At 34.3% G+C, this 25,659-nt stretch overlaps 3 protein-coding genes across 4 annotated transcripts in view; 2 read left to right on the top strand and 1 right to left on the bottom strand.

The window, feature by feature from the left end:
- The first annotated feature begins 662 nt into the window (after positions 1–662).
- LOC119830789 (glycoprotein-N-acetylgalactosamine 3-beta-galactosyltransferase 1) lies at positions 663–13,593 on the top strand. 2 transcript variants are annotated; one of them, XM_038353932.1, is made up of 8 exons: positions 663–921; positions 4,812–4,942; positions 8,342–8,574; positions 9,036–9,174; positions 9,849–9,945; positions 10,955–11,081; positions 11,464–11,618; positions 11,950–13,592. In XM_038353932.1, exons 1-8 carry the CDS (start codon positions 916–918, stop codon positions 12,112–12,114), a joined length of 1,053 nt encoding a protein of 350 aa, XP_038209860.1. In that variant the 5' UTR covers positions 663–915; the 3' UTR covers positions 12,115–13,592. The 2 variants fall into 2 exon arrangements, with proteins under 2 accessions (XP_038209860.1, XP_038209859.1); XM_038353931.1 differs by lacking the exon at positions 663–921 and having other exon boundaries at positions 3,979–4,942; positions 11,950–13,593.
- An 841-nt stretch (positions 13,594–14,434) lies between these two features.
- LOC119830791 (rac GTPase-activating protein 1-like) lies at positions 14,435–23,942 on the bottom strand. Its single transcript, XM_038353934.1, has 13 exons — positions 23,652–23,942; positions 23,123–23,325; positions 22,788–22,941; positions 21,923–22,086; positions 21,417–21,518; positions 21,060–21,177; positions 19,842–20,013; positions 19,220–19,337; positions 18,525–18,674; positions 17,792–18,033; positions 17,260–17,389; positions 16,560–16,693; positions 14,435–16,078 (listed from the first exon to the last, which is right to left on the bottom strand). The coding sequence occupies exons 1-13, from the start codon at positions 23,761–23,763 to the stop codon at positions 16,045–16,047; spliced, it is 1,833 nt and encodes a 610-aa protein (XP_038209862.1). The 5' UTR covers positions 23,764–23,942; the 3' UTR covers positions 14,435–16,044.
- A 795-nt stretch (positions 23,943–24,737) lies between these two features.
- LOC119830985 (protein kinase C, brain isozyme) overlaps positions 24,738–25,659 on the top strand; it is a 141,019-nt gene continuing 140,097 nt past the window's right edge. The window contains exon 1 of the mRNA XM_038354181.1: positions 24,738–25,054. Within this exon, the coding sequence (XP_038210109.1) occupies positions 24,870–25,054 (185 nt within the window). The 5' untranslated portion in view covers positions 24,738–24,869. The remainder of the gene's footprint in view (positions 25,055–25,659) is intronic.

Raw genomic sequence — 25,659 nt, 5'->3', positions numbered from 1 at the left:
TGGAGACTCAATGGTTATTAAAGTAAGTTCCACACACAGAAGTTCATAGCGTGATAAATGCGTATATAATATTATGATGAACAAAACTTGACAAATATATCGTATTACGGCATCACGCCACCAAAAAAGCAAGAAAAAATGATGTGCCTTTAAAATATGGCTCAAATTCGTGGATTTTTCGCTCTGGCCTTTCATCATATATATGGAGACACTATCTTAAGTGCAAACTTCAACGATTTCGAAGAGGAACATTGTAAAGAGCTGACCACTGTCAATATTGTAGTTTTCCTCGGCAACGCACATGCGTGCAAACTACGAATTACTATCAATCTGTGATGTAAACATGTGTATAATGTATGTATGTTGACGCTCATGCAGGGATATAACATTTGCAATTAGACTACTAAATAGTTTCAGTTTCTCATCACTAGTCAAAAAGATCAAGCTAACATGTACAGGGTATAGGTATAATTCATTATTTATTTTGACAACCTTGTAGTTTAGGTTTTTTTGTTGAAGTTGAAAAATTTTTGAGTTAGAACAAACCTTTTGTCTGATGGCCAAACTAGTATACGCAATATGCTACTTACTCTGTGACTAGAACATAATCTGTGCTAATAGCTAATGTCTGTCAAGAGTCAGTTTCAAACTTTCAACGCGACGTAATTCTGCAAATAAATTTGTTGACAATATTTATCAAAGATATGTGAACAATGTGATGATATTATTAGATATGGATCTCAAATTTGTAAAATTTAAACCGTACTAAAATTTATGCCGACGTAAGATTAAACAAATATTTTCGAACAAAACTAAAATATCTGTTCTAATAAGCTTTTTATAATAGTCTTAAATCGACGATGTAAAAATCGTTTTAAAATCCGGCACTCTTCGGTAGGATAAAATCTGTCGACAATGACCGTAAGTAACATTTATTTACTAAATATTGCAATTTAAATGTTTATTGTTATCTTATTTGTATCCTCAAACTAATTCCCTTGCGTTAAATAGTCAATAAATGAAGTGTCGTTACTTGTTTTACGGCAATTTTATGGTAAGTTTTAACTTAATAGCTTAAATACATTAAAAATCTAAAATAAATTGATAAACCATGTAGTCCTTTATTGAAACCATATTTAAATTTCATTGCTTTTCCATGGTTATCCAAAGTTTTTACATATATTTGTATTGGATATTAATTTACCGAATAATGGCAATTGGTAACCTTTTTTAATTTAATGTTATGCCTTGTACTTTGAACAAGTATGTGTAGTAGAAGTTTGATCAACCAAACAAATAATTATTGTTGTCATTAGACATCCAGATAATCCAAACTGACTTTTCTTCATATTTGTCGCCGGGGAGGAGGGGGGGGGGGGGGGGTTTATGGTATCATTTTGTAACTGGGGATAGGAGCTGGAGGATTCTAATTTTAACTGTGTTGAAACATCTCAGCGGAGGTTCTTTTTTACTTAAATTATATAATTCATTGCAGTTGATAGTCTAGATAGTTCTAAATACATGTCACAATTTAAATATATAATACTAAATACAACCATGGCAGGATAATTGTATTACTTCAACCATAATATCTATTACAGTATTGAAAAAATTATGAATCAAAGGCTATTGAAGAAATTTCAACTTCCATAATAGATAACAGTTTAAGAATCTAAATAATAAATTTCTTAACCAGTAAATCATATGTCATCACCAGTATTACAAGTGTTTATGGGCTGTGGTGACAACTTAACATCAGGTGGCCCACCTGCTCCATTGCTTGCTTCGCCATTAAAAAAAAAGAAATGTAATAATAATATTTTTGGAAATAATACACCAGTCATCAATCATACTTGTTCAGTCTAAAAGGAGGATTTTCTCATGACATCCAAGTGTAAACTTAATTTTCCATCTACAAGCATTTAAAAATTTTAATTATATCTTCACCTACAACAGATAATAAGTTATTTGCTTGAGCAAGAACTTTTAAATACTTTCTATTAATTAGTATATAGCAATATACAGCACTCCTTATCACTGAAACAATTTGTGGCATGTTTTAAATAGTGAATTTTGATAAGAGTTAACTGGTTTGTGACTGGTAATTGGGTTCACAAATTGACTTGTATATATATACTTTTTATTTGTAAGTACAATTTTACTTTAATATAAAAAGTTTGTTGTTTAAAGATGACATTTTCGTTATGATAATATTATTGTTATATTTAAAGGCAATTTCTTAATGTATAATTTTTCATCATTTATTTGAGGTCATGTTTCATAATCTCTTTATTCAAACTTGTATGTCATAGATACTAACCAACAAAACTACAAACTATCAAAAACAAATATTCATTGGTGTGTTTAGCACTGTATTTAATATAGTTTTTTTGTTGTAGAAATTTCATATCATTCAGGTCAATGTGTTGAAAACCCTTATGCAGAATGATGTCATTCAGGAAATCGGTGAAAATATCAAAATAAAGCTACAAAAGTGTTGTTTTACGTTACTGTTAGATGATATTTGTGTTTCAGTAATAATATGCCATCAATATAATATGTAGTCCGGTCAATTTAGACATTTGACCCACGACAAATTCAGGGGAAGCTGAAAATTCTTAAAATTGTTTAAATTATAATTATAAACATTGTCTTAAAAGTCCCAACCGATCCCATGTAAGGAAAAAATTTTAGCGGGGTAATAAGGTCCAAAAAATGAGTTTTTCGCGATTTTCTTGAAAACGGTAAGTTTTATCGCAAAATTACCCCAGACATAATTTGTAGATCAGGGAATTTCCTATAAAAAAGGTATCAATAATTTTTTCCCTAAAAGCCACCGCTTCTGAGATATAACGATGCAAAAAATTGCGAGCGTCATAATATGCCTAAGTACCTCACCCATATACTTTCTGTAGCTGTAATGTAAGTAAGAATATGTTTCTGTCGGTGATTTTAAGTTACATTTAAAATATAAAATACTCATGAGTATTATTCTGAGAATATCAGGTATAATGAAACTCGGTAAAACAACTGTATTCAAAATGTTTGAAAAGCAAGATTTACTGGGATGATGATGGGATAGATTGGGACTTTTAAGACAATGTTTATAATTATAATTTAAACAATTGTAAGAATTTTCAGCTTCCCCTGAATTTGTCGTGGGTTTACTGATTTTTTGGTCTAATTTGACCGGACTAATGCCTCATCTCAATGTAAATAAAATTTATTCTATAAGTATCAAATAACTAACTTCTGATAATAATATCATCTATGTGTGGACTTTGTTTTTGTGCTGTTATCCAGCAAATGATTTAAAATAAAATGTTACTGAATTCCAAAGTAATTTTCTATAAATTAGTATTTTTTTAATTTATAATTCATAATTAAATTATGGGTAAACTCTTATGGTCATTTGCATTTAAACTTAATACACATATTGTCTTAACAATTAACAACTGTAGTATTTACTTTTTAAGTATTTTCGTTACTAATTAATCCCTTGTTATAATATTTTGCTTACTACAAAAATAATACTGTTTATATCTTAATAACTCGTTATGTAACAATGTCTTGAAAATATCTGATGCACGCCTCCAACTAGCAACAAACAAAACACTAATAAACAAACAAACATGTATGTAAACACGATATGTATGTGAATAACATTTCAGCTGCGCTAGCCGAAACGCACAGTTGTACACGATGCGACAGAAATATGTAAGTGTGTTCATGTAGAAAGTAGGCACTTGCAGTATCACTTTGAAAGTAACAGTGCTCGTTCCAATTTCGAAATACAATCGGTTCAAAATTTAATTTTTTACCATAAACAAATAACTCGGATATACTTAAAATGGTGTTCGGATAAAAAAGTTCAATTCTTCGTTTAAATTTGTATTAAAAAAAATTATAGAAAGACCCTCGATTGGCATAGAATCAGTTTTAAATTTAAATTTTTGCTAAATTGCCGCCGTAACTATAAATGTTTGTCATTGATTATATGTGACGAGAGAGACAGACGAGATGTTTTTATCGCGATAAAGGAATACAATTAATCCGTTTGGTATGAACGAAAACCACTTATGGAGCCTCTTAAAAGAGAGGCAATCTACCTGCACTTGGCTACATTGTAACAAAAATTTATAGATTTGTTCTTGTATAGTTAAATAATTGGACTTTCTCAGATACCACAGTAAGTCGAGCAGTTTTTCATAATATTCCCTTAAAAATTATCCTCCGGGCACCTCAGTGTGGTTCAATACGGGAAATGCCCCGAGGTCACTATTACTGGTCAATCGGCTTTATGTCAGCGCGGTCGGAAAGATGTGATAACGCAGAGATAACACGCCTGACCGTGTGATTATACACCCACGAGATGAGACTTGTGCTGTCAATAATTAGTTTACATAGTGCTTTGCTATTCCGAAGTGTACAACCAACAAAACTACAATCAAACCTATTAAATTCCATGTGGAACAGTTCAATAGACTGAAGTGTGTCGAACGAATCGCAGACATTTAAATGGACATAATTATAGCTGTTTATCGCTATATAAACTGAAGACTGATTGTATTTAATGTTTATAAAATAGTGCATAAGATAAAATTCTCATAACTTCATTGTTATAGTTAGTAGCGTTCACATTTTACTCGGCAAAATGGTAAATAAATTACGTACTCAAACATTGGAGTCTAGCTACTCGTTGCGTGAACACACGAGGCGCTGATGTATAAAAAAATAAATTAAAAAATAAATAAATTGGAATTGTTTATGGTGCTTTTTGAATTTGGAACGCAATGTACACAACTGTGCAGGCGGAGGGCCGGGTGATGGGGCGCCGGTTTGTGCTAACACTGGTGATCGGGATTTCGGCTGGCTTTAGTTTTGCCTACATTCTATTAACATCCGCCGGATTCTCCAGAGACATAGCTTGGTCGTCGTACAGGTAATGTTGGCTAATGTTTGCATGCTTGTCTTGTCTATGCCTGCATGAAATGCTTGAAGTGCCAAGTTGAAAATAATAACGTGTATTTCTTGTAATTTTTGTTCAGGTTAGTTTGATTAACAAAATAATGCTTAAATTTTTTAAGTAGAAATTTCAAAGGCGAAAAAGAAAACAAAAGCAATGTTAGGTACTTATTTCTATAAATCATGAGTGTTTATCTGTTTTTTATCCCACAAGAAAATAGGTAACTAAGACATAATTTAAAAGCTAGAAAAACTTAAAAGTTATTGTTATAAAATAGGGTGACCTAAGTTTTAAGTTTCATTTCATCGTAGTCGGTAAATGGTTACATACATTTTAGGCGTTTTAAGAAATTTGACAATTTATAATTAAATAGTTCAAGCTCTTCTTTACTAGTTCTTTTATTGAACACGATGGTACTAAAAAAAATAGATGAGAATTGTCGTTAAAACTAAGAATTCCTTTGTTAATATTCATTGTCGAATTATATATGTTAGGAAACGGGAGTACTGAAGTATGCTATAAATCAACTACATGTCTGTGTAGGTAAGTAGTTTTCTTTTTATGTTGGAAAAAATAAACTAGCAAACTTTTGTAAATATGTGACGAATAATAAGAATTAATATGGGACTTGTCTACAATGCCCCACATATCTATGATGTCAACTACTAGTGCCATTAAGTCATTCATGCTGTCACCCATGATATTATTATAACCAAAATGTAATTATATAAACATATAATATAATCACATAAAATATTTAGGTATAATAAAATAGCAGCGGTGGCTCAGTGGTTTTGACCTCGAATTTATATTGAAAAGTCTAGGGTTCGAGACAGGATGAGCGTTCGAAATAAATTGATTTTTCAAATTTATCTGCACATTATTCAAGTCACCGCTGCTCGAAACGGTGAAAAAAAAACTTCATGAGGAAACCGGCATATCGTGACATCTGCTAACCCGCAATAGTAGGTGCTGGTCTCAATTATCATAGGAGGCCCGTGTCCCTGCAGTATAATGGGCTGATGATATAATATATGACTTAAAATCCCAGGAATTGCTTAAATATAAGTCTGAATAGTTCTAGATACTGACTGACTGTTTTAAGACTGCTTTAAGACGTCACAGCTTTCGGTTCGTCACTACCGATTTTGGATTAGAAATTGACCCGGGATTACGCTTTATATAAATACCCTATCCCTTGCCCATCATAAGATCACTTCTAGGCTCATGTTGTGTTAAATTCGTGCATTTACAGCTCGCTGTCTCAATTTATTTATGTGTAATTAACTTCGTTACTATGTAAATGTAATTTTCTGCCACATAAAACTTAATTGCTAATCACGCGTGTTAGCAATTCGTGTAATTTATTACATACAATGCATTTTTCATATTATCATGGTTTTCATGGTATGCAAGCATTTATGCAAATGATCATACAAGTTCGATATAATGATGCGATGACATCATATCTTTTCTATGTGTAAATTCGAATAAACTGCAGGGATTTTTCATAACGTGGATGGATATGTTGGTGGGTATAATGTATGTTCTTATATACAACTAGCGGTCTGCCCCGGCTTCGTTCCGGTATGTATATATAGCCTATGTCAGTGAAGATACAGCTTTCTAATAGTGAATGAATTTTTGAAATCAGTCCTGTAGCTTATTTTTTTGAGAAAACCACACACACAAACACACATATATAAAAACACTAGTGTTTGGTCTTGGGTTATGGCTCGATTATTTAAAAACGTTTATTTTAATACGGTTCAAATCAAATATTTGTAAATATGTCCTTGCATTTTAAAGGAAAGAGAGACAAGCGCATATACGACGGTGCTTGCAGAAATTCCAAAAACCGAATATTTAGGTTACAGAATTGCAGGAGAAGCAGGATTTAGACACTTCAAACTGTTTATTAACCTTCTACAAAGTTCTCCAACTAGTGCCGAGCACAAAAATAATTCCATCGGTTGCATCATCTTTTTTTTTTCAAAACATATTGGCAAAAATGTATTTTCTGAAAGTAGTCCCTACAATCTATTAAGAAAAATTAAAATGCATGTACTTTTTACAAGTTTTAGCTTTGTTCTAGATCTATTAAAAACGAATGCGAAATGATCTGTCAAGTTAATATCGTAGTCTGATCCTCGAGCCCGCTGTAGCCAGATTTCATGACCCATTGTTTACGGGCTGATAACTTGTACAATAGTTAAGATGTGTATTTTTTTATTTTATTTTTTATGTCACCGTCGGCAAAGGAGCTAGCGGGTCGCCCGGTGGTAAGCGCTACCACAGCCCATGAACATTTGGAGAGGCGGTAAGGTCGTTTGCAGACCTTACGCCTCCACAAATGGATTGTTGACTTTGAATTGGAAAGGGATTAAGAAGGTATTTGCGAGAGGAATAAATACAAGGAATGGGATGGGTAAGGAAAAGGATATGGGTGTCATTAAGCATGGTGAATGTCAGGCGCTTCTCATTTCTCCACCAACGACGCAGCATCGCAGTGCGCCTCGTAGGATGCGTGCATAGTTGACCTATTATCTTGAAAAAATTTAAAGGTCAGCTGTAGGGTATGGTGATGTTGAATTCTTTGTAACTGGTCATACAAATATATGAAAAAAGACTAACAAGCAGCCGACTTTAAAACTTATTCAAGTACTGTTTTACCTTAACTCTAATCTCACCAATTATTCTAGAAGTAATTACTATGAAATATTTTTTTTGGTTCTTGCAAGTCACTATTTAACCCACTCGCGGATCGACATCTGACGGTCACCATGCGACCATGCGTCAATGATACACATATCTTAACCATTTTACAAGTGATCAGGTTAAAAAAAATGACTGAAGAAATTTGCGCCTCGTTTACTGACATACACTGTGTGTTTGAAGATAGAGCATATCGCTTGAAGCTTAGCATTTGGATATATTTGTTTTTTTGTCTTTCTAAGTATTTTGCATATTGGTACCTATGCTCTTGGTAAAAAAAATATTTTAAATGCATCATGGAAAGTGCACCTTAGAAAATCGGCAACTTGTATTAATATGAAGCTGTAACTTAATAGCAGTAGGATAACTAAGATATTGTAATCGTAGAAAATTCAAAATGTCAATGTTATTTAAAATAAAATTTCGTAGTTGTCGTATCATCATTTTTGGCTGCTCTCATGTTTTTCAAAATTCTTCACAGGCAGAAATATTCTCTATTATATGTACTAATAGAAAAGTAGGTTTAAATAGACTACTTTGTACACAAAAACGACCTTTTCAAATCATTACAATTCTAACTTACATAAAAATCGATTCTGCTAGTAGCGTTAACTCATACATTGCTAAACCGAAGTGTACAGTGAGGAAGTAAACTTTCAGGGAATCAGCCAGAGATCTGGAAAGGCATCCAATAGGCAGTGTAGTAGAGCATGGCAGTGAGGAACCTGCGCACCGGGATGAGGATCGCACTGTCGCTGATGAGCTGGCCAAGAAGGTCAGGGTTCTGTGCTGGGTGATGACTCAGCCGAACAATCACCAGAGGAAGGCGCGCCACGTGAAGGCAACGTGGGGGAAACGGTGTAATAAGCTGCTGTTCATGAGCACAGTTGAGGGTAGGTCGTGTCTCTATTATATCCAGATGACATTTGACCATCTTTATTGCTATGTTACATACGTGAATTAATTCCTCTTTAGACTGGTAGCATAGTGCACCGATTGCATTTGTAGTTATCTTAATATCGGGAATTGAGACTTGTTTCCGTCAGAACTCTTCTTCATCTGTGGTTTTATGGATCACTTTTGAGAAGACTTCAGAGGAATGTAAAAAGTGTGTATAAATATGGTCTGTTGTTGTTTTTCCTTTAACAGAGGAATTTGCTTTTGAAAGACTTATCGTTTTTTTCTACGAAGTTTTTCAGGTGAAGCAATAGGTTGTAATTCAATTGTAATTTCCACTTCCTAAGCACTAAATAAAGTTTACATCTATAAGAATGTAAATCTTTTATAAGGAGAATTAAAATAGGTTTTCATCTCAATCTTTGTTTATTGAACATCTATTCTAAATGTGTTCCAGATGCATCCTTACCAACGGTAAAACTGCCAGTCCACGAAGGACGGGACTACTTATGGGCAAAGACAAAGGCCGCTTTTCGGTACGTGTATGAGCACCACAGAAGGGACGCTGATTGGTTTATGAAGGCGGATGATGATACGTGAGTATTGAAATCCTCATCACTTGAAATCCTATCAAACTAATATAATATTATAAATGTGTATATACAGACAGGGTATGAGCTGACTTGGGTGATAGGATACTTTTTATCCCGATTCAATGCCCCCTTGGGATAAAGCAGGAATCTTGATATCTGGACGGAGCCGGGGCGAGCGTCTAGTAATAAATAATATTATGGAAACAGAATTTTGTATACACAACGTTGTTTATAGGTTCTTTCCAGAATAATTTTTTAGGGTTTAAACTTTAAAGTGATAAAATTGACTGAAATTTGATTTGCATAAAGATATATAAGAATAACGGTAAGAAAAAAAGTAGGTTATAATTTGTAATTGTATAATAATTAAAATATCAAACAAACGTTTGCACGTGAAAAAAAAAAAAAATAAAAAAGACGAAAACAGTTTTAAGATTGTTTTTTTGGGGCATCCTTAATTTCTAGTTTTATTTAATCTTGGCATATTTTGCTACCATTATTTCACTTTCTTAAATACCAATAATTAAATAATAATTATAAATATTCAAGTAAATAAAACAAATATACAAAAAAAACTAAAATACAAATATTCAAGTATGAAGAGCTATCCCGCTGTCCCAAATTCCTCTCTGTTTTATCCTCTACGATTAGTATAATACATAAATGTCTCTCTTCAGGTATGTGGTCGTGGAAAATTTACGTTATATGCTCTCCGAATATGACAGCGCAGATCCGATATATTTCGGTTGCAGATTCAAGCCGTTTACAGCGCAGGTGTGTTTTCCGTTTCTAACTCAATTAATTGAAAAATAATTGCTAATACTACTTTGCAATAACAATACAATACATAAAAAAGTCACAAAATACATATTTAGTCTATCACAATCATCTCATAGTACTAATTTCATTTAAACACACTTCAGGCGACATTATCGCATTGCGATCAAGCCTTTAACAAAGAGAAAAAAAACACACACTTTATTTTATTTCAAAAAATACAACATTATAAAAGCTTCCTAAATCGATCTTTATTAATTTTTCATATTTATTACATCAGTATAAATAACAAATTTAACTTTTATAATATATGACTATTATTCTTACAACAAGCTCCACAATTATCCATTTAAATTAGTAAATGTTTATTTTGCACAGCCCATACATAATCAAAATAGATGAAATTCAGATTGAAATATAATGCCACAAAAACTGTGAAATATACTTTAAGTATGTAATTCGATAGACATAACCGATCAGTTCCATGAACTATGGTAAATTTATATCTTGTAAAATATTAGGCTCAAGGTTTATACACGTATATAATACAGCCACAGCTTGGAGTGTTCCAATAACTTAACACACGAATAAAAAAATAAATAAAAAGCGCACACACACATACAAAATACACATTTTATAAAACTTACGATTTTGTACGCTAAGCAAGTTAGTAAGAATGTATGTTTGTTAATATTTCATGCACAAAACTACTGAACGGGCATTAATAATACCTGCCGATGATGTAGCTTATTTACAACAATAACACAATCTATGGACACACTTGATTTTACTCGCGGACGAAACCTCTCGACGCAGCTAGTAATATAATTGTGTGAATGTGTGAATGGATGCGTGTTTGTTACTCTTTCTCGTGAAAACCATAGAACATGATATTGATGATACTCGACAGTTGTGTGTCTAATACACAACGTGAACACATAACACACACACATACGTGCTATCCGGCGCAGCTAGTTAAGGTAACGCCAAGTGCGCTCGCTGGCAGGGCTACATGAGCGGCGGCGCGGGCTACGTGCTGAGCGCGGGCGCGCTGGAGCGCTTCGTGACGCGCGGCCTGCCCGCGCCGCACCTCTGCAAGCCCAGCGACCACGGCGCGGAGGACGCCGAGATGGGTATGCGCCCCTGTATTACGTAAACACTCTATTACGTAGACATAGACATTCATATAAAACACGTGACGCATAGTCCCATACAAAAGCAATGCTCGGAAGTATTTATTTATTAAATTATTTATTGCACAAACTTAGACTGAAGCAACGCCTAATCTCTCGACCACTCGTGATCCCGCCACACTAATCGAATTTCTTCTATTCTTTCGGTTTTATGTGTCGTATTGAGATAATTAAGAACCATCACAACCAATCCGTAACATACAATGCAGCAATGTAATCATTGAAATAATAAAATGCTAAAGTCGAGACGGACCGCTAGTCTATGACATAAGGATGAAGACTTTTAATATAACACATTATCCCCTCTCCTTTCCCTCTATAGGTATATGCTTAGAGCATATAGGCGTGAAGGCTATGGACAGCCGAGATTCGTTGCATCGAGGCAGATTTTTCCCCTTCGGTCCCAAGGACCACCTGTTCCCCAACAAAGACAAGGGCTTCTGGTATTGGAAGTACATCTACTATCCGTCTGATGAGGTACGAGGTTTATTATTTACTCAACAAGTTTGGTCCTTCCCATTTCCAACATTTTTAACCCCCTGTTATTGGCCGATTCAGTCAGGTAATATAAAAGAATATATAAAGGTTTGGCTAAATTTTGTCTTGGATTATTTATTTGTACAAGATAAATTAAGATTTTTTTATGGTTGGCCACATATATAATACTTTAGAATTATGAATTTACTTTTCACAAATATAACATAGATCAACATACACCGAACCTTATGGTAAAACTATCATTTTCATCCAGGCATTTTATTGACATGTCACTTTATTTTGTAAAAATTTAATAAATAAAAAATTTCAGGGTCTAGACTGTTGTTCCGACCACGCAGTATCGTTTCACTATGTGGAGCCCGAGCAGATGTATGTCCTAGATTACCTAATATACCACCTGAGGCCCTACGGGGTGAGGTATGGGGCGACTGTTGGGGGCAATGGGGGCATCGAGGGCAACTCCACCGCCGCGTGAACATTCCTCTACTAGTCATAGGATTAAGTGATACGTATATGCATTTATGTGAAAAAAAGGATATGTTATCAATGTGTAGGTGGAGTTGTAAGGAAATCTAGGTAGGATCTAGATGAAGACAAAGATAAGAAAAATGTTGTCACACATTGATTACAGTGTCTAAGCGTAGAAGTCAGAATACCAAGGTGCGATCTTGGTGGATACAAATAAAAGTTACAGATACAAGTAATAAGTTTTCGCTTAGCAGAAAAATCTGACATATTATATTCTTTTATTCGTGAGACATATGATAACGCCTATCTGTCTTCTAAAAGTGATCTACGCTGTCAATTTTACGTTCTGAAATGGATTCGAATAAAATTTTCTAATCCTGCAGAAATATATAGATATAATAAGAGTAGAAAACGATCTTTTTCTTAAAATTACAACCCAATTATGGCAGCATTGCATAATATTTTAGATATTTTTATAGTGATATTATACGTGACTTTATTTATCTTGAAAAAATGAATCTTGCCGCTTTTTGTATGTAATCGAGCTATATTTAAATCACTATAATTTTCTTTATTTTGTGTTAGTATTAGATTATAAAATTATTTGTCTGTATTTATGTCGTGGTCAACTAGCTTTATTAGCCGGTGAATGACAAGACTAGCCTCTTCATTATACGGCCACATTCAATTGTCGGTATGAGTGATAGTCAACCAGTCAACCATTAAATTAAACAGCTAGGCGAACGATTCGGATCTATAACATGCAACGACTTGGCTGCGACATATTATATTATAAAGTCTGCCTCTTGGCAATTTTTGTTTCCTAATTATTTTATGAGGGTGATTTTAGAAATAAATTAATTAAAAGACAAAATAATACTCACTTCATAATAAATGTTTATTTCAAGATATTAAGATGTTTCACAAGGTAATTTGTTTACTAAAATGAGAGTATACATTGAAAATTGTGATTGTATAAAACATTGCACGTAATTATACCATTGATTGATTAATTAGGTATTAGAAAATAAGGTAGTCTAGCCTAGGCTAAGACTAAAACCACTACCAAAGAATATAAACCTATAAGAAATTGTAGATGTAGATTAAGAAATATAATTTATATATTTAAGTATTTATAATTTCAATAAGATCTGAATTGATTATCCACATGTATATTTTTTAGTGTTAAGAGAAATTCCTATTAAATTAAATTGTAGTTTTTTGGTACATGCTTGCTTATTCTGATGGCACCGCGTATATGCCCGAGTCACTAGGAGAGTAGTTCTTAAAAATATTAGGCTTTGATTTTTAAGATTAATAAAGGGTGATTATATAAAGAGTTACCTAATTATTTTTCAAGTCAATTATAATGTTTCGTGATAATTATGTTCCAATTATGATTATTTTGTATACATTTGTATTTATTTATGTGAAAACGTCGAATTATTTCCTATTTGTTTGCTCAATTTATTTGAATAAATTATGTGATTGTGATATTGTTGCATCACCAAAATGTGTTTTTTTTTTATTTTTTCCTCTGAATTATAAATCGGTAATTATATTTCACCGGAAACATTAGTGTTATTATTACCAAAGTACCACACCTCCAAGACCGGCGTGAAATAGCATACTGTTGTGTTTCGTTCGGTGAGCGGGGGAGCCAGAGGCCCCTATCCTTATCCTTCCCAGTCCTTTCCTTTATTCCTCTCGTCAATTCTTTTCTAATCCAATCCATCCTCACCAATTTGTAGAGACATAAGGTCTGCAATCGATCTTCCGCCTCTTCAAATGTTCATGGGCGGTGGTAGCGCTTACCACCAGGCGACCCTCCAGCTCCATTATCCACGATAACATAAAAAAGTGTATCTGTTACATGGTAACATCAGATCTTATGTTTAAGATATGAAAAAATGTTTAAGCTAATGTCTTTAACAGAAAGTTATTTTGTGCGGGATACTAGGTCAAGATATGTGACGAGACATGCTTATGAGCTAAGTCGCGGAGAGGTGTTCAACACTTACAACACGGATCAAATGTTCATGGGCGGTGGTGATCGCTTACCATCAGGCGAACCACCAGCTCAGTTGCCAGTATGACATAAAAAAGACTTGAATGTTTGCGAAGTTATTACTGCCAGCAGCAACAATTTTTAATCAATTTTCTCGAAAACTTCATAACGCCTTAATTAAAAACTAAGATTTATAAAATAAGCAATGTTTCAGGCCCATGTTTTTTCTCATAGTTAGATAAAAGGTGCATAAGATAAAGATATGTATTAAAAAGTGGTATAAGTTATTTCAGCTAAAAATGTTAATAAAACAAATTTGAGTTTTTACATGATTTTATTTATAGTCAAACTGAAGAAAACAATGTTAGTGAAGTTATAATACAAGTCATTGACTAGCCGTAATGACGTAAAAATAAAACTACATGTAATACAAAGAAATAGGTCTTTTATCCCTAGCGTTTAATTCATTTTGCTTACTTCTGTGATTTCGACTATACATTATTTTGAAGAGATAGCTTCTCATTGGAGTGTCTACCACTTCGTTACGTAACGCGTTACGACCGATTGTCTTCCTTCCCTTCCTCTCACGCATACGTCTGCAGTAGGCAGTCTCCTCTCCTCTCAGTTTACTATCTAACACTTCTATCGGGCGTCCCGAGACACTAGTTTTTTCAATATAACAATCGCCCTTTATCCATAAGCAAAATAATTTTAAACATAATGATTTAGAACTTAAAGAGCCAGAAAAAAAGAACTTATTAGTACCAGTTACTTTCGAGATTTAATACCATATAACATTTTCAAAGACATTAATCTCGAATAACTTAATTTATCTTATAAACTAAATACAAAAGTGTAACAAAATAGTTAAATGATTATTTACCATAATATACAGTAATATAGGATTCCTATAAGATGTAAAGCACTTCCAGCAACAAAAAAAAATAATGAAGAAAACATGTTTTTTCTCGACTCAAACCAAACACTCTTATATATAGTAATGGAGAGACCTTAGGTCACCTAATTAATCTAATAGTCACAAAAAAAAAATAATCATTTTGAGTTTCTGTATCAATTTCATTTCAAACGGCTTTCTATATTGCTAAAGATAGAAAACAGTATCTCAGATACAAATTTGAGATTTATTTCTATACATGTAAGTGCTATTATTCTAAAAATATATCTATAGAGGCCTGTTAGACCACCGTAGGCGGCTGATTGACGTCACAACGGAAAACTAAAACTATTATAATATAAAAAAATAACAATCGTTTAGAAGACCAGTATGATCAAGAATGATAAATTCCACATACATCTAGAATTTTGTCAAATCCTATCTAAATAAGATCTAAACAAAATGCAATAATTTGCTAATTTTAATATTCATTGAAATTATTCTGAGATGGGTTATATTCATTTCCGAAGATTCAACATTTGAGTAATTTTGTAGTATTGTAAATATCATCAAAATCGAATCAGCACTTCTTGATCTGACGAACATACTTACTAGTATATACTACTAACGTACTAATACTATATACTACATTAGAATCCAAGATTTGTTTTATTTGTATTATTTATCATAACTAATCTAGATATTATTTTTATGATTTAAATACAAAAATATATTAAAGAAATATTAAATTAAACAAAAAGACACGTACGCTCATCTTTACAGTATACATATATTATCTATTAAACTTTTTGCAATACTCTATTTAATTTGTTTTCACAAATTAATTATAAGGCAACATTTTTTTTTATTTTAAAGGGTAACACTAACAACTTTTAATGGCTTACATAAATACCCTCACCTAACACAAAAACTTAAGTAGTTACTTACTTAACAAAATTAAACATAATTTGTTCCCTTACACGAACCAACTTAAAACGAAATCTATTTAGGTACTATGCACTAAATTTGCCACCTCATTGGAAATAATTTTTCTTCTTCCTCGGCACTCTGCAAAAATAAATAATCTACATTAATAAAAAATAATCTACAAACGTGTCGCTAAACGCGAAACTCAACAACGACTTGAGCATTTCGGCTTATTTTTTTCTTAGATTTTTATTTAAGGCATAAGTTCTGGACATATGGACAGACAAAACACATATAACCTGACACTTTCACATTTCGTTCAACTGTGAAAATAAAAAAAAAATAAGTGATCTTTTTATATATTATTAAAATACTCTTAAAAAGAAATATAAATCTCCCTGAGCTAATTACTGACTGAATCACTACATCACTGCATATAATAAAGCAAACTCGCTTCCCGCGTGTGTGTGTGTGTCCATATGTATGTAACTCGATCTATAAAACTACATAACGGATTCTGATGAGATGTTTTTAGCGATTCAAGAGGAATGTTTATCTGTATAACAACATCTTTAAAACTACTCCAAATTTAACGTAAAAAAATAATTATCAAAACACAGACGCGTTGTCGGCCGGCGAGAAGAAGTAGCCGCGGGGCTTGTGCAGCGCGGCGGCGGCGGCGGGCGGCGACGCCGGCGCGGGGCACGCCCACTGCGACCAGTAGTCGCCCGGCAGGCTCAGCAGCACTTGCATCACCTGCGATCGATCACTTTTTGCTTGCTTACTTACTTACTTACATACGCATCACTTGGAAATAATTATTTTGCATACTAACTCACAAACTCATCACCTGGAAATACTTGTTTTGCATACTAACTCACAAACTCATCACCTGGAAATACTTATTTTGCATACTAACTCACAAACTCATCACTTGGAAATACTTATTTTACATACTAACTCACAAGCACATCACCTGGAAATATTTTGCTTGGGAACTTGCAAACTAATATCATAAAGTAGAGGTGTGAGTGTATGTGTTGAGAAATACACGACGAATCGACATTATTTATTTTATCGTTAAATAACATTGTTACTGTTATATTAAGTTAAACTAGTTGCAGTACACCCGCAGACGCCCCACTTCTTGCGTATAAACTAAGCTGTTGAGATGGAACACATTCCCGTATACCACCAGTATTGCCACACTTGTAGCTGTTAATGAGACGTCTATTCAGCATTACGTACTTAATTTCTTAACTTATTCGCAACGTTACTTTTAGTGTATTTTTTTTACATTGTAAAGGAAATATAGTACGTACATTGAACATATGCACAGTGGCGGAGTACATTTCGGCGGGTTGCGTCATCATCCCGTATCCCACTACTGTGGGTGCGAACACCTTGGCCAGGTTCTCCACTCCCATCTCACACTCTGGACTCTCTGCCACCCTGTTGGCGATATATCATTATAAAAAAATACTGTACTGCTTCATTATACGAGTACAAGCCACATAATACATAGATGGTATTGTACTTTTCTGTAAGTAGAGTATGCTGCTCTAAATAAATAATTGATTTGAGTGAGTGTACACTTAGATACCACCACAAAAGCATATCAATGGAAACCCTGCAATTTCATTGCTTTTGTTTGTCCGTCGCGCCTGTTCCCACGCCGCTAACGAAACAGCTGACGCCATTACCTCTATAACTGGTGTTTGCTGCTGGTGCTGGTGGTGTGCAGGAACGCCGACGTCCAACCGTGATCACGTCACCGCTCCAATTACTAAGATGAAGTCCCTTGGTGCTGCTATTTTTACAGATGTTGGTGTAAACGTGACTTTACTGAGGTACCTCTGCAGGTGCAGCGCCAGGAAGGCCAGCGTGTCGCGGTTGGGCTGCGGCAGCTGGCTGACGGCCTGCACGACGGCGGCGGTGACGTCGCTGCTGCCGGCCGCCGCGAGGAAGTCGGCCCACAGCGCGCTGGACACGAGCGGCTCGCGCAGCCCGCGCAGGAAGTCCTTCACGCAGCCGCACACCACGTGGATGTCCTCGCCCGCCAGCTGCGGCGACCCGCACCCGCGCAGGAACCGCTCCTGGAAGTGCGCGTTAAGCGTATTGACATTATCGTTCCCATCACAATCATCGAAAGTACCGAAAGTACTTCATCATCATCATCATCATCAGCCCTTATATGTTTCCACCACGCTCATCATCGAACTTTTGATTCTCGGACATGCCAATTTCCTCACGATGTTGATGAAGTACTTAATCAAGATTGAAGAAAAAAAAAAAACCTCACAATATGTCCACTTCCACACTTTAACAATTGATATCTCATAATCTCAGTTCAGTTTCGGGACCTATCTCTTCTCGATACCGTCCATATACAATATAAAATACTGTGCAAAACGAAAGAACATAGGAAAAGTAAATTACATATAATCTGACTACAAAGAGTATTTAAGCACCTTTAAAAAGGAATAAAAACAATTCAAATCACCCCATCATTTATTTACATTTGAGGGGGGGGGGAAGGGGCTCAAATATAAATAATAAAAAAAAAACAAAAAAAGGCGCACAATACCTTCAACCGCTTGACATCCTTGTCGAGCGCGCTGACGCGGTAGATGCCGCGCTCGGCCAGCCCGCGCTTCTCGATCTCGTTGATGCAGTGCACCAGCAGCGCCGGCACCATGGGCGGGCTGGACGGCGCGAAGTCCGATATGCTGCCCTCCTGCGATCGATTCAATACATATTACATAAAACCATAGAAACTTAACTATACAGTGTAATTCGTCTTAAATTTCAATTTAATATCAAAGCAAATGAAGGGTCACCTGAAGTTATGTCAGTACTTAACGTTGGGTGGTAACTCTATGTCAAATGAACCAACCACTGTGTATTTACTGTGGGCGCCACATCGCCAGGTACATTGTATGTGTGTTGCTGATTTTAAATTTATTATTACTACTAACACTAGTGCTGTTACAATTGCTTTGACAGCTTTATACACACATATGTCTTATTTATTTATTTTTAATTTATTATAGTGTATTATTCTATTTACATAAATATAAATAAGTATTTTATTTAATAATTCAAATATATTTACAACTTGCACAATCATCTTCCAATCTTCCAAGTTGGATCAAACTGCACATGATGTGCATACTTAGTAGTTTAGGAGTCCAATGCAGACAAAAAATGTGACACGTAATATATATATATATATATATATATATATATATATCGTTAATGAGGAGTAACAGAATGTGTCACCTGGTTGTGCAGCGCGCGGCCGGGCGGCACGCAGGGCAGCGGCAGCAGCGCGCGGCACTCGGGGTGCGCCTGCGCACGGCAGTGCTCGCACTTCACGCCCACCTTCGCGAACTTTATGCTGCACACATCACATCACACGCATCATATTCAATTAATCCGCCTTCAGACTTTTGAGAACTAGACCAAATTTAAATGACCGCCTGGTAGGCTCTAAGATAAAAAAACTTCCTCTTTTTTTGATTTATATTATAATGCAAAGGGAAACAACAGATGAAAATATACATAATATGATATATACTGATGAAATCAAAGATTTCATTCATTTGAACACTGCTATATACTATACTTTAATCGATAATTGTAAGCTACACAACAACATGCTTCGACCAAAATCCACAGAGCATGTAGTATGGAGCACGAATATGTGGGTGTCGAGCATGCTTCGGCACGAATTGGGGCAATTCGCACCGGGAAAATCTGTGTTTCGTGAGGTCTGTGCGTGACCTGGAGGTACATGTCCTTCTTCTCACCCTACCCAGTCCATACATTCTTTCCCGTCAATGTTCATGGGCAGCGGTGATCACTTACCATCAGACATATCCAGTGTAACAGGCATACTAACGTCTTCCCGCAGGGGCCGCACGTCTCGCGCTTGTAGAAGTTCTTGGCGATGAAGTTGTGCTGTCTCGCTCGCACGCGCGGCGAGCCGAACCCGGCCGACAGCACCGACGGCGTGCGCTGCGCGCGCGCTCCCGCCGCTCCCGCCGCTCCCGCCTCCGACGCGCTCTCCGTGTCTGGAAGCGATGCGAATTGTATGATGTATAATATAAATGTAATATAAAAAACGAGCAGTGAGCAGGTTAAGGGAATAATGTAAAACAATATGAAATATTGAGAAATTTTGAAAAAATAGAAAAAATTTGATCACGAAGCAGGATTCGAACCTGCGTTTCTTGCCTAACCGTAGCAACGTTGCTACGGTTAGGTTACGTGATCAATTTTTTTCTATTCTTTCAAAATTTCTCATTTATAAAAGCATTTCAATGCTATAAAACTAAAAATTAAATATGAAATATTATTAAAGACGAGCACTGAATAGGTGAAGGGACTGTTGGTAGAAGTAAAAAAAAAAATCTAAGAGTGGTCTCTGTACCTGAAAGTATGTGAATAAGAAAGAACTGAGCCAGCAAAGGAACTGCCAATGAAAGTGAAAAATTTGAATTTTATATTAAAATGTGACATTTCACAACGTTTGTATGTCTTTGACACAAAAACCTTAAGGTTTTTCCTACCTACAAAACTAAAATAAAAAATTAGTTCATAAATTTAATATTGTAAATATGTATAGATACATCACTTGTAATAAATGAGTTCATATCTAATTCATGTATTTTCATTTTGTGCTGAAATAAATTTCTTATAAATAAAATAGTGTTAATATGTGCTTACATATACTATACTTGTTAATTAATCCTTATAATTAAATAAAAAAACACAAATCCTGTGGACATAGTTCATATTAACTACAAAAATTTAAAATTATACTACCTAAAACTATATAACTATATAACTTTAACTTTTGGGCTAATCCTTTGTTACCTAGTCCGGAGGCCTGAAAACCAGCCTTATGCCAACCATATTGGCACATTAAAGTTTATTATAGTATTATAAACTGTCATAATTGCTTTTTAATTTTAAGTCTTCACTTTATCTTTTATTTTATGTGTGTTATTGTTCATATGTGGTGAATCTAATAAATTATTTAATTCTTATGATATCAAAATAGAGACTAATACAAATATTTCTTCTTATACCGAAATATCAAAGATTCATTTATTACCAGTTTTAGGTGGTGCAGAAGGTGTAAAGTCCTGGTTTTTGATTATTTTTTCAGAAAGACGAGCCGCCGATTTGCGACTCGGTGTGGGCGCTTCGTCACTGCTCTCCGATATAGGTTGCTGAAATAATATACAAACATTATAAGAAATCTTACATCTTACAAACATTATACACTCGCTGTTCGCCCCGGCCCCGCCCGGTTTGACATTGATCTTTTGAGACATACAATTTCACCCAAAACAGTCCAGCCACGTATTAGGAGATGAGTGACAAACTCACACACACATTTGTTTACTACATGCCAGAGAGAAAAGATGCATTTTGCATATTCATTATGAATAAAAAAAGTGAAACTCACAAAGTTCTGCGGTGGCTTCAGATCATGTGCAGTTGGGGCTCGTTCCAGGGTCAATGTCGTTGTTGCTGTTGCAAGCACTTTGCCACCTTGTAGCTCCACCGTCTATAGTGAGTTACAATAATTTAACATTCAACTTTAATCTTGTAGTACCTTTTTGATAACACATGTAAAATGTTTTTTACAACAGTAAGATGATTTTCAATCTGCAGAACTTATGTTACTGTTGAATAAAATATAATAGTAACAAAAGAACTTGTAAAGATGAATAACCTGTCTATGGTCACAAGTCAGCTGTCTTCATAGCTTATTTATACACGCTTTTATTAGCTTCATGAGTATATTTGTATGAAACCAATTCTTTTAAACCCATTTAATTCAAACTTATCAACACTCATCAAGAAATGCTTACAGGTGCAACTGCAGAGAGAATGCATGACAATTATAACAACTAAAACTAAGAAAATGATCCTAGCAACAGATATCAAACAAATATGTTACCAACTCACTTTAGTAGCAGAAGAGTTGGTAGAAGAGCGTCTCTTCTTATTTGCCGGCGGGTTCTCTCGCACGTTCCAGCCGCCGCGTTGCACCCACGAGCGGCGAGTGGACGCCAGTGAGAGATCCAAGTCGTCTTCTGAACGTGAATATGACATCTCCGATAGAAGTGTACCTGAATATAGTTAAAAGACTTGAATTTTGTGTTTTTGATTTTAATTTTGAAGAGTCTTGGAACACAAATGTTGATAAATAGTTGACAATTTGTTTCATAAAAAAATATAGATATTGTTTTATGTACTTCACTGTTGTTTAATATAATTAATTTTTAAACCTTATGTAATTTATGCAAGTAATTACTTATTACATGGTATGATTAAGTGTAAGAATCAAAAATCTTTTAGAGTGTCGATTACCTAAGTGTGTAGAATATAAGCAGTGATACAGATTTCTAATATAATTTCATAGCATTTTAATGCTTATAAATTCTCTGTGGATTAGGATTAAAATATGATTAGTGTAGATAAAGATTAAAATGCTATGAAAAGAAACCGCATTCTAATTTAATTATTAAATATACAAAAAATCACATGATGGTTACTCATTATCTTCTAAAATAACATACATGTTAAAAAAATATTTAAGATACATAGTTTAGTAGTATTTTAAATCCAAAACGACACAACAATGAATCGAAGACATACATACAAAATGTCCGAGTAATGTTGTCAAAAAAATTCAACAAAAACTAACAACTTATTTCATAGCAGTAAGGTTCAAAGTCTGAAGTATGACTCATCACAAAAGTCTTTTGAAGAAGAAGAAAAGAAAAGTTTTGCTTTGAACATTTTTTAAGACACAAAAAAATTATCTCACCAGTAGAGTTCAGTTCCGGAATACCATTAATCTTAGCATTATGATCCTGCTGAGCAGTACCGTTGAGGAAGGCCAGCTTCTGGAGGGTTTCATCATTAAGTTTCGCTCTGTTGTCATTGAAAAGAAGATCCCGAGCCATGTCTAATAGCTTGCTCTGTAAATATTAAATGGGTGAACTTTTCAATTGGGATTTAGGTATGCATCTAATATTATTATTGCCATATAGTGAGTCCTACAAAAAAAAAGCAGGGGTTGAAGTGTTCAGTTATCCTTGCTACATTAATATGAATATAATTCAAAAATACTTAGTAATGAACATATTTAATATAACTTACCAATTCATTATATTTCTTTAAAACAATATTTCTCTCCCGTTTTTCTTCATCCAGCAATTTACGAACATGTGCAAACTTAGCCTCCCATTTTGATAGAGTGCGGAGGGCTTCATCCAGCTCTGTTTGAAGACGAACAGCCTCTGTTTCTGCCGCAGCCCACTGACTGCGCACCCATTCCATTTGTTTTAGAAATGCTAGGAAACCTACAATTTAATAGATTTTATACGTAACTTGAGACATTTATGTTCTACTAATTACGGTGATGATACTGTGTTTAATGAGAATATAAATGTTTTAATTAGAACAATTGCAGAGTGAAGAAAAAGAATTTAGAGAATTCAAGATGAATAATTAAAAATTACTGTAAAGTTTATCGTTTCAATGATAATATTTGCAATGGGCCTGGCCATTGTTCATCTTACAAAAATGACGCCTACGAAGGTAGTGATAAAAATTTTGGCCACCCACCCTGATTATTATTTGTTAGTCGAAAATGAAATGTGATACACGTAAACATGTAAATACTTACATTCTTCAGTCGAACTGTCATTCAGAACGTTATTAATACGATTTATTTCATCAAACTGAGCCACTAATGAAAGTGCTATATTTGCACCCGGGTCGGAGCTTTCGGAACTCATATTCACCAATGTTAGTCACTATTTAATTATTTTTGCCACATTTAAAAGTAAAACTATGTATATTTTACATTCAACCTTCACAATTTATGCATTTATATTGATATAACCAATTGATAGACTAAACAAAAATTAAAATAACGATCAAAGGGCGGTTGAAGTCTTCAACCTGACAAGAACTTCGAAAACCAAAGTTTTTTCAACCGGCAACCGTCGCCCGTCAAATAACAAATCCGCACAGCGCAATAAAAACGTTTCATTTTACGTTACAAATTTGCTTAAAGTAGAATGTATTATTTGAAAGACGGGTGGTAAATAAATGTGTATTATTTTATTATGAAACATTTTTACAAACATTGAAACAATAATTTTTACATGTGGAAATCGAGCAAGCTTTGTTACGAATTGGGCCAGCTCGCACCAGAGAAGTACCACAACCCAATAGAACACCAGTGTAAATTGCTATGTCTCGTTCCGTGAGCGGGGGAGCCGGAGGCTCCTTTTCCTTACCCTTCCCATTCCTCTCCTTACTATACTATATTTTAAACCAGTATTAGGTAATTATTATTTTTTCTTCATATGAATAGAAAAAAATAAAAATAATCCAATGCACGTCACTTTAATAATATTTGCCATACAAATTATTTCTCATGTGTTTATTGTTGCTTTCTATAATAATTAAATTGAAATTATATTATAAAAATAGCTGATGAACTTTTATATATTTTTCATGGTAAGTTTATTTTACAATCTTAATTTTTATTTATATTATGTAATTTAAATGCGTGACTGGATAACAAAGAGAAACAAAATTTAGTTTTTGATTTTAGTAGTATTGTTAAAGTAATTTTTGGGCTTAAAATGAATGATGGCACAAATTATACTATATCTAACACTGATGTGAATAAAAAAAATGTGTTTCTGACGTAAACAGTCAAAAAAGGTACAGTAAGTGTCGTCTGTCATTACTGGATTGTCAATTCGCAAATTGCAATGACGTTCCGTTGAGAGCGGTCGTTCGTTCGTGCGGTATTCATTGTAACTGGCGTAATATTGTGAGACATTAATTGTTTCCGATTGCACCGGCGGTCGTTCGCTAGCTTCTAGCTATGGCGGACGAAGATAATAACTGTGATGACGGTGGTGGTGATCTTAAGGCGGGGCAGGCGTTTAAGCTTCGAGGCCGCAAAGGTGCTCTGAAGAAGAAGAATGTTTACCTGGTGAAAGACCACAAGTTTATGCCGAGGTTCTTCAAGCAGCCAACATTCTGTTCCCACTGCAAAGATTTCATATGGTAAGTGTTATTTCTGTTCGTTAGATATGTTAAGGTAAATTAAAAATAGTCAATGTTTACAATGGGAAGGCGCGTTGGGATCAATGCTCGGTTTCCTTGTGAACTGTGATAACGTCTTATTATGGTGTTGCAGGGCGGTCATAAAATTTATTAGTTACGCGGGCGTACGTTCCTATAACATTGTTCCGAACAATAATTTATATTATGCTTTGTACTATTAAATGTAACGCGATCTTTTAATGTTTTGACGCACGACGGTAAGAAATTTTGTGTACACAAGATTAGTGAATTATATTTGTAATTGCGTCAACAGCACATACTTCATAATGTTTTTTTTTTGTTTTGCATCAGTGCGTTAAATTATCGCATTATCGTTATAAATATATTCTAATAAGAAAACTCTTTTACAACTTTTTGATTAACTTTTAATTTTTCTACAAGTTCTTTCTCTTTAAAGTTATGTGTTGAATTCTGGAAAATAGAATATTTCAATATAAAAACTTGAGGCAATGAGAGATCTGTTCTCTTTTATAAATCTCTCTGTAAAATAATAGAAATATAATATTCGGAGCTATAAAGTATAATAATAAAAATTAAATGAAGAA

The sequence above is a fragment of the Zerene cesonia genome, chromosome 12 (genome assembly GCF_012273895.1).
Source record: "Zerene cesonia ecotype Mississippi chromosome 12, Zerene_cesonia_1.1, whole genome shotgun sequence".
NCBI classification, from domain to species: domain Eukaryota; kingdom Metazoa; phylum Arthropoda; class Insecta; order Lepidoptera; family Pieridae; genus Zerene; species Zerene cesonia.
The sequence above is the reverse complement of the archived record's forward strand: the minus strand, read 5'-3'. Positions and strand labels throughout refer to the sequence as shown.

Coding starts and splice junctions, on each gene's coding strand:
- LOC119830789 (XM_038353931.1), top strand. CDS start 4,794: ATGTACACAACTGTGCAGGCGGAGGGCCGGGTGATGGGGCGCCGGTTT. Junction 9,175..9,848: donor ATGAAGGCGGATGATGATAC/GTGAGTATTGAA, acceptor GTCTCTCTTCAG/GTATGTGGTCGTGGAAAATT. Junction 11,082..11,463: donor CGCGGAGGACGCCGAGATGG/GTATGCGCCCCT, acceptor TTCCCTCTATAG/GTATATGCTTAGAGCATATA.
- LOC119830791 (XM_038353934.1), bottom strand. CDS start 23,763: ATGAGTTCCGAAAGCTCCGACCCGGGTGCAAATATAGCACTTTCATTA. Junction 21,178..21,416: donor TGAAGCCACCGCAGAACTTT/GTGAGTTTCACT, acceptor ATATTATTTCAG/CAACCTATATCGGAGAGCAG. Junction 18,034..18,524: donor AGGATGTCAAGCGGTTGAAG/GTATTGTGCGCC, acceptor GCGCACTTCCAG/GAGCGGTTCCTGCGCGGGTG.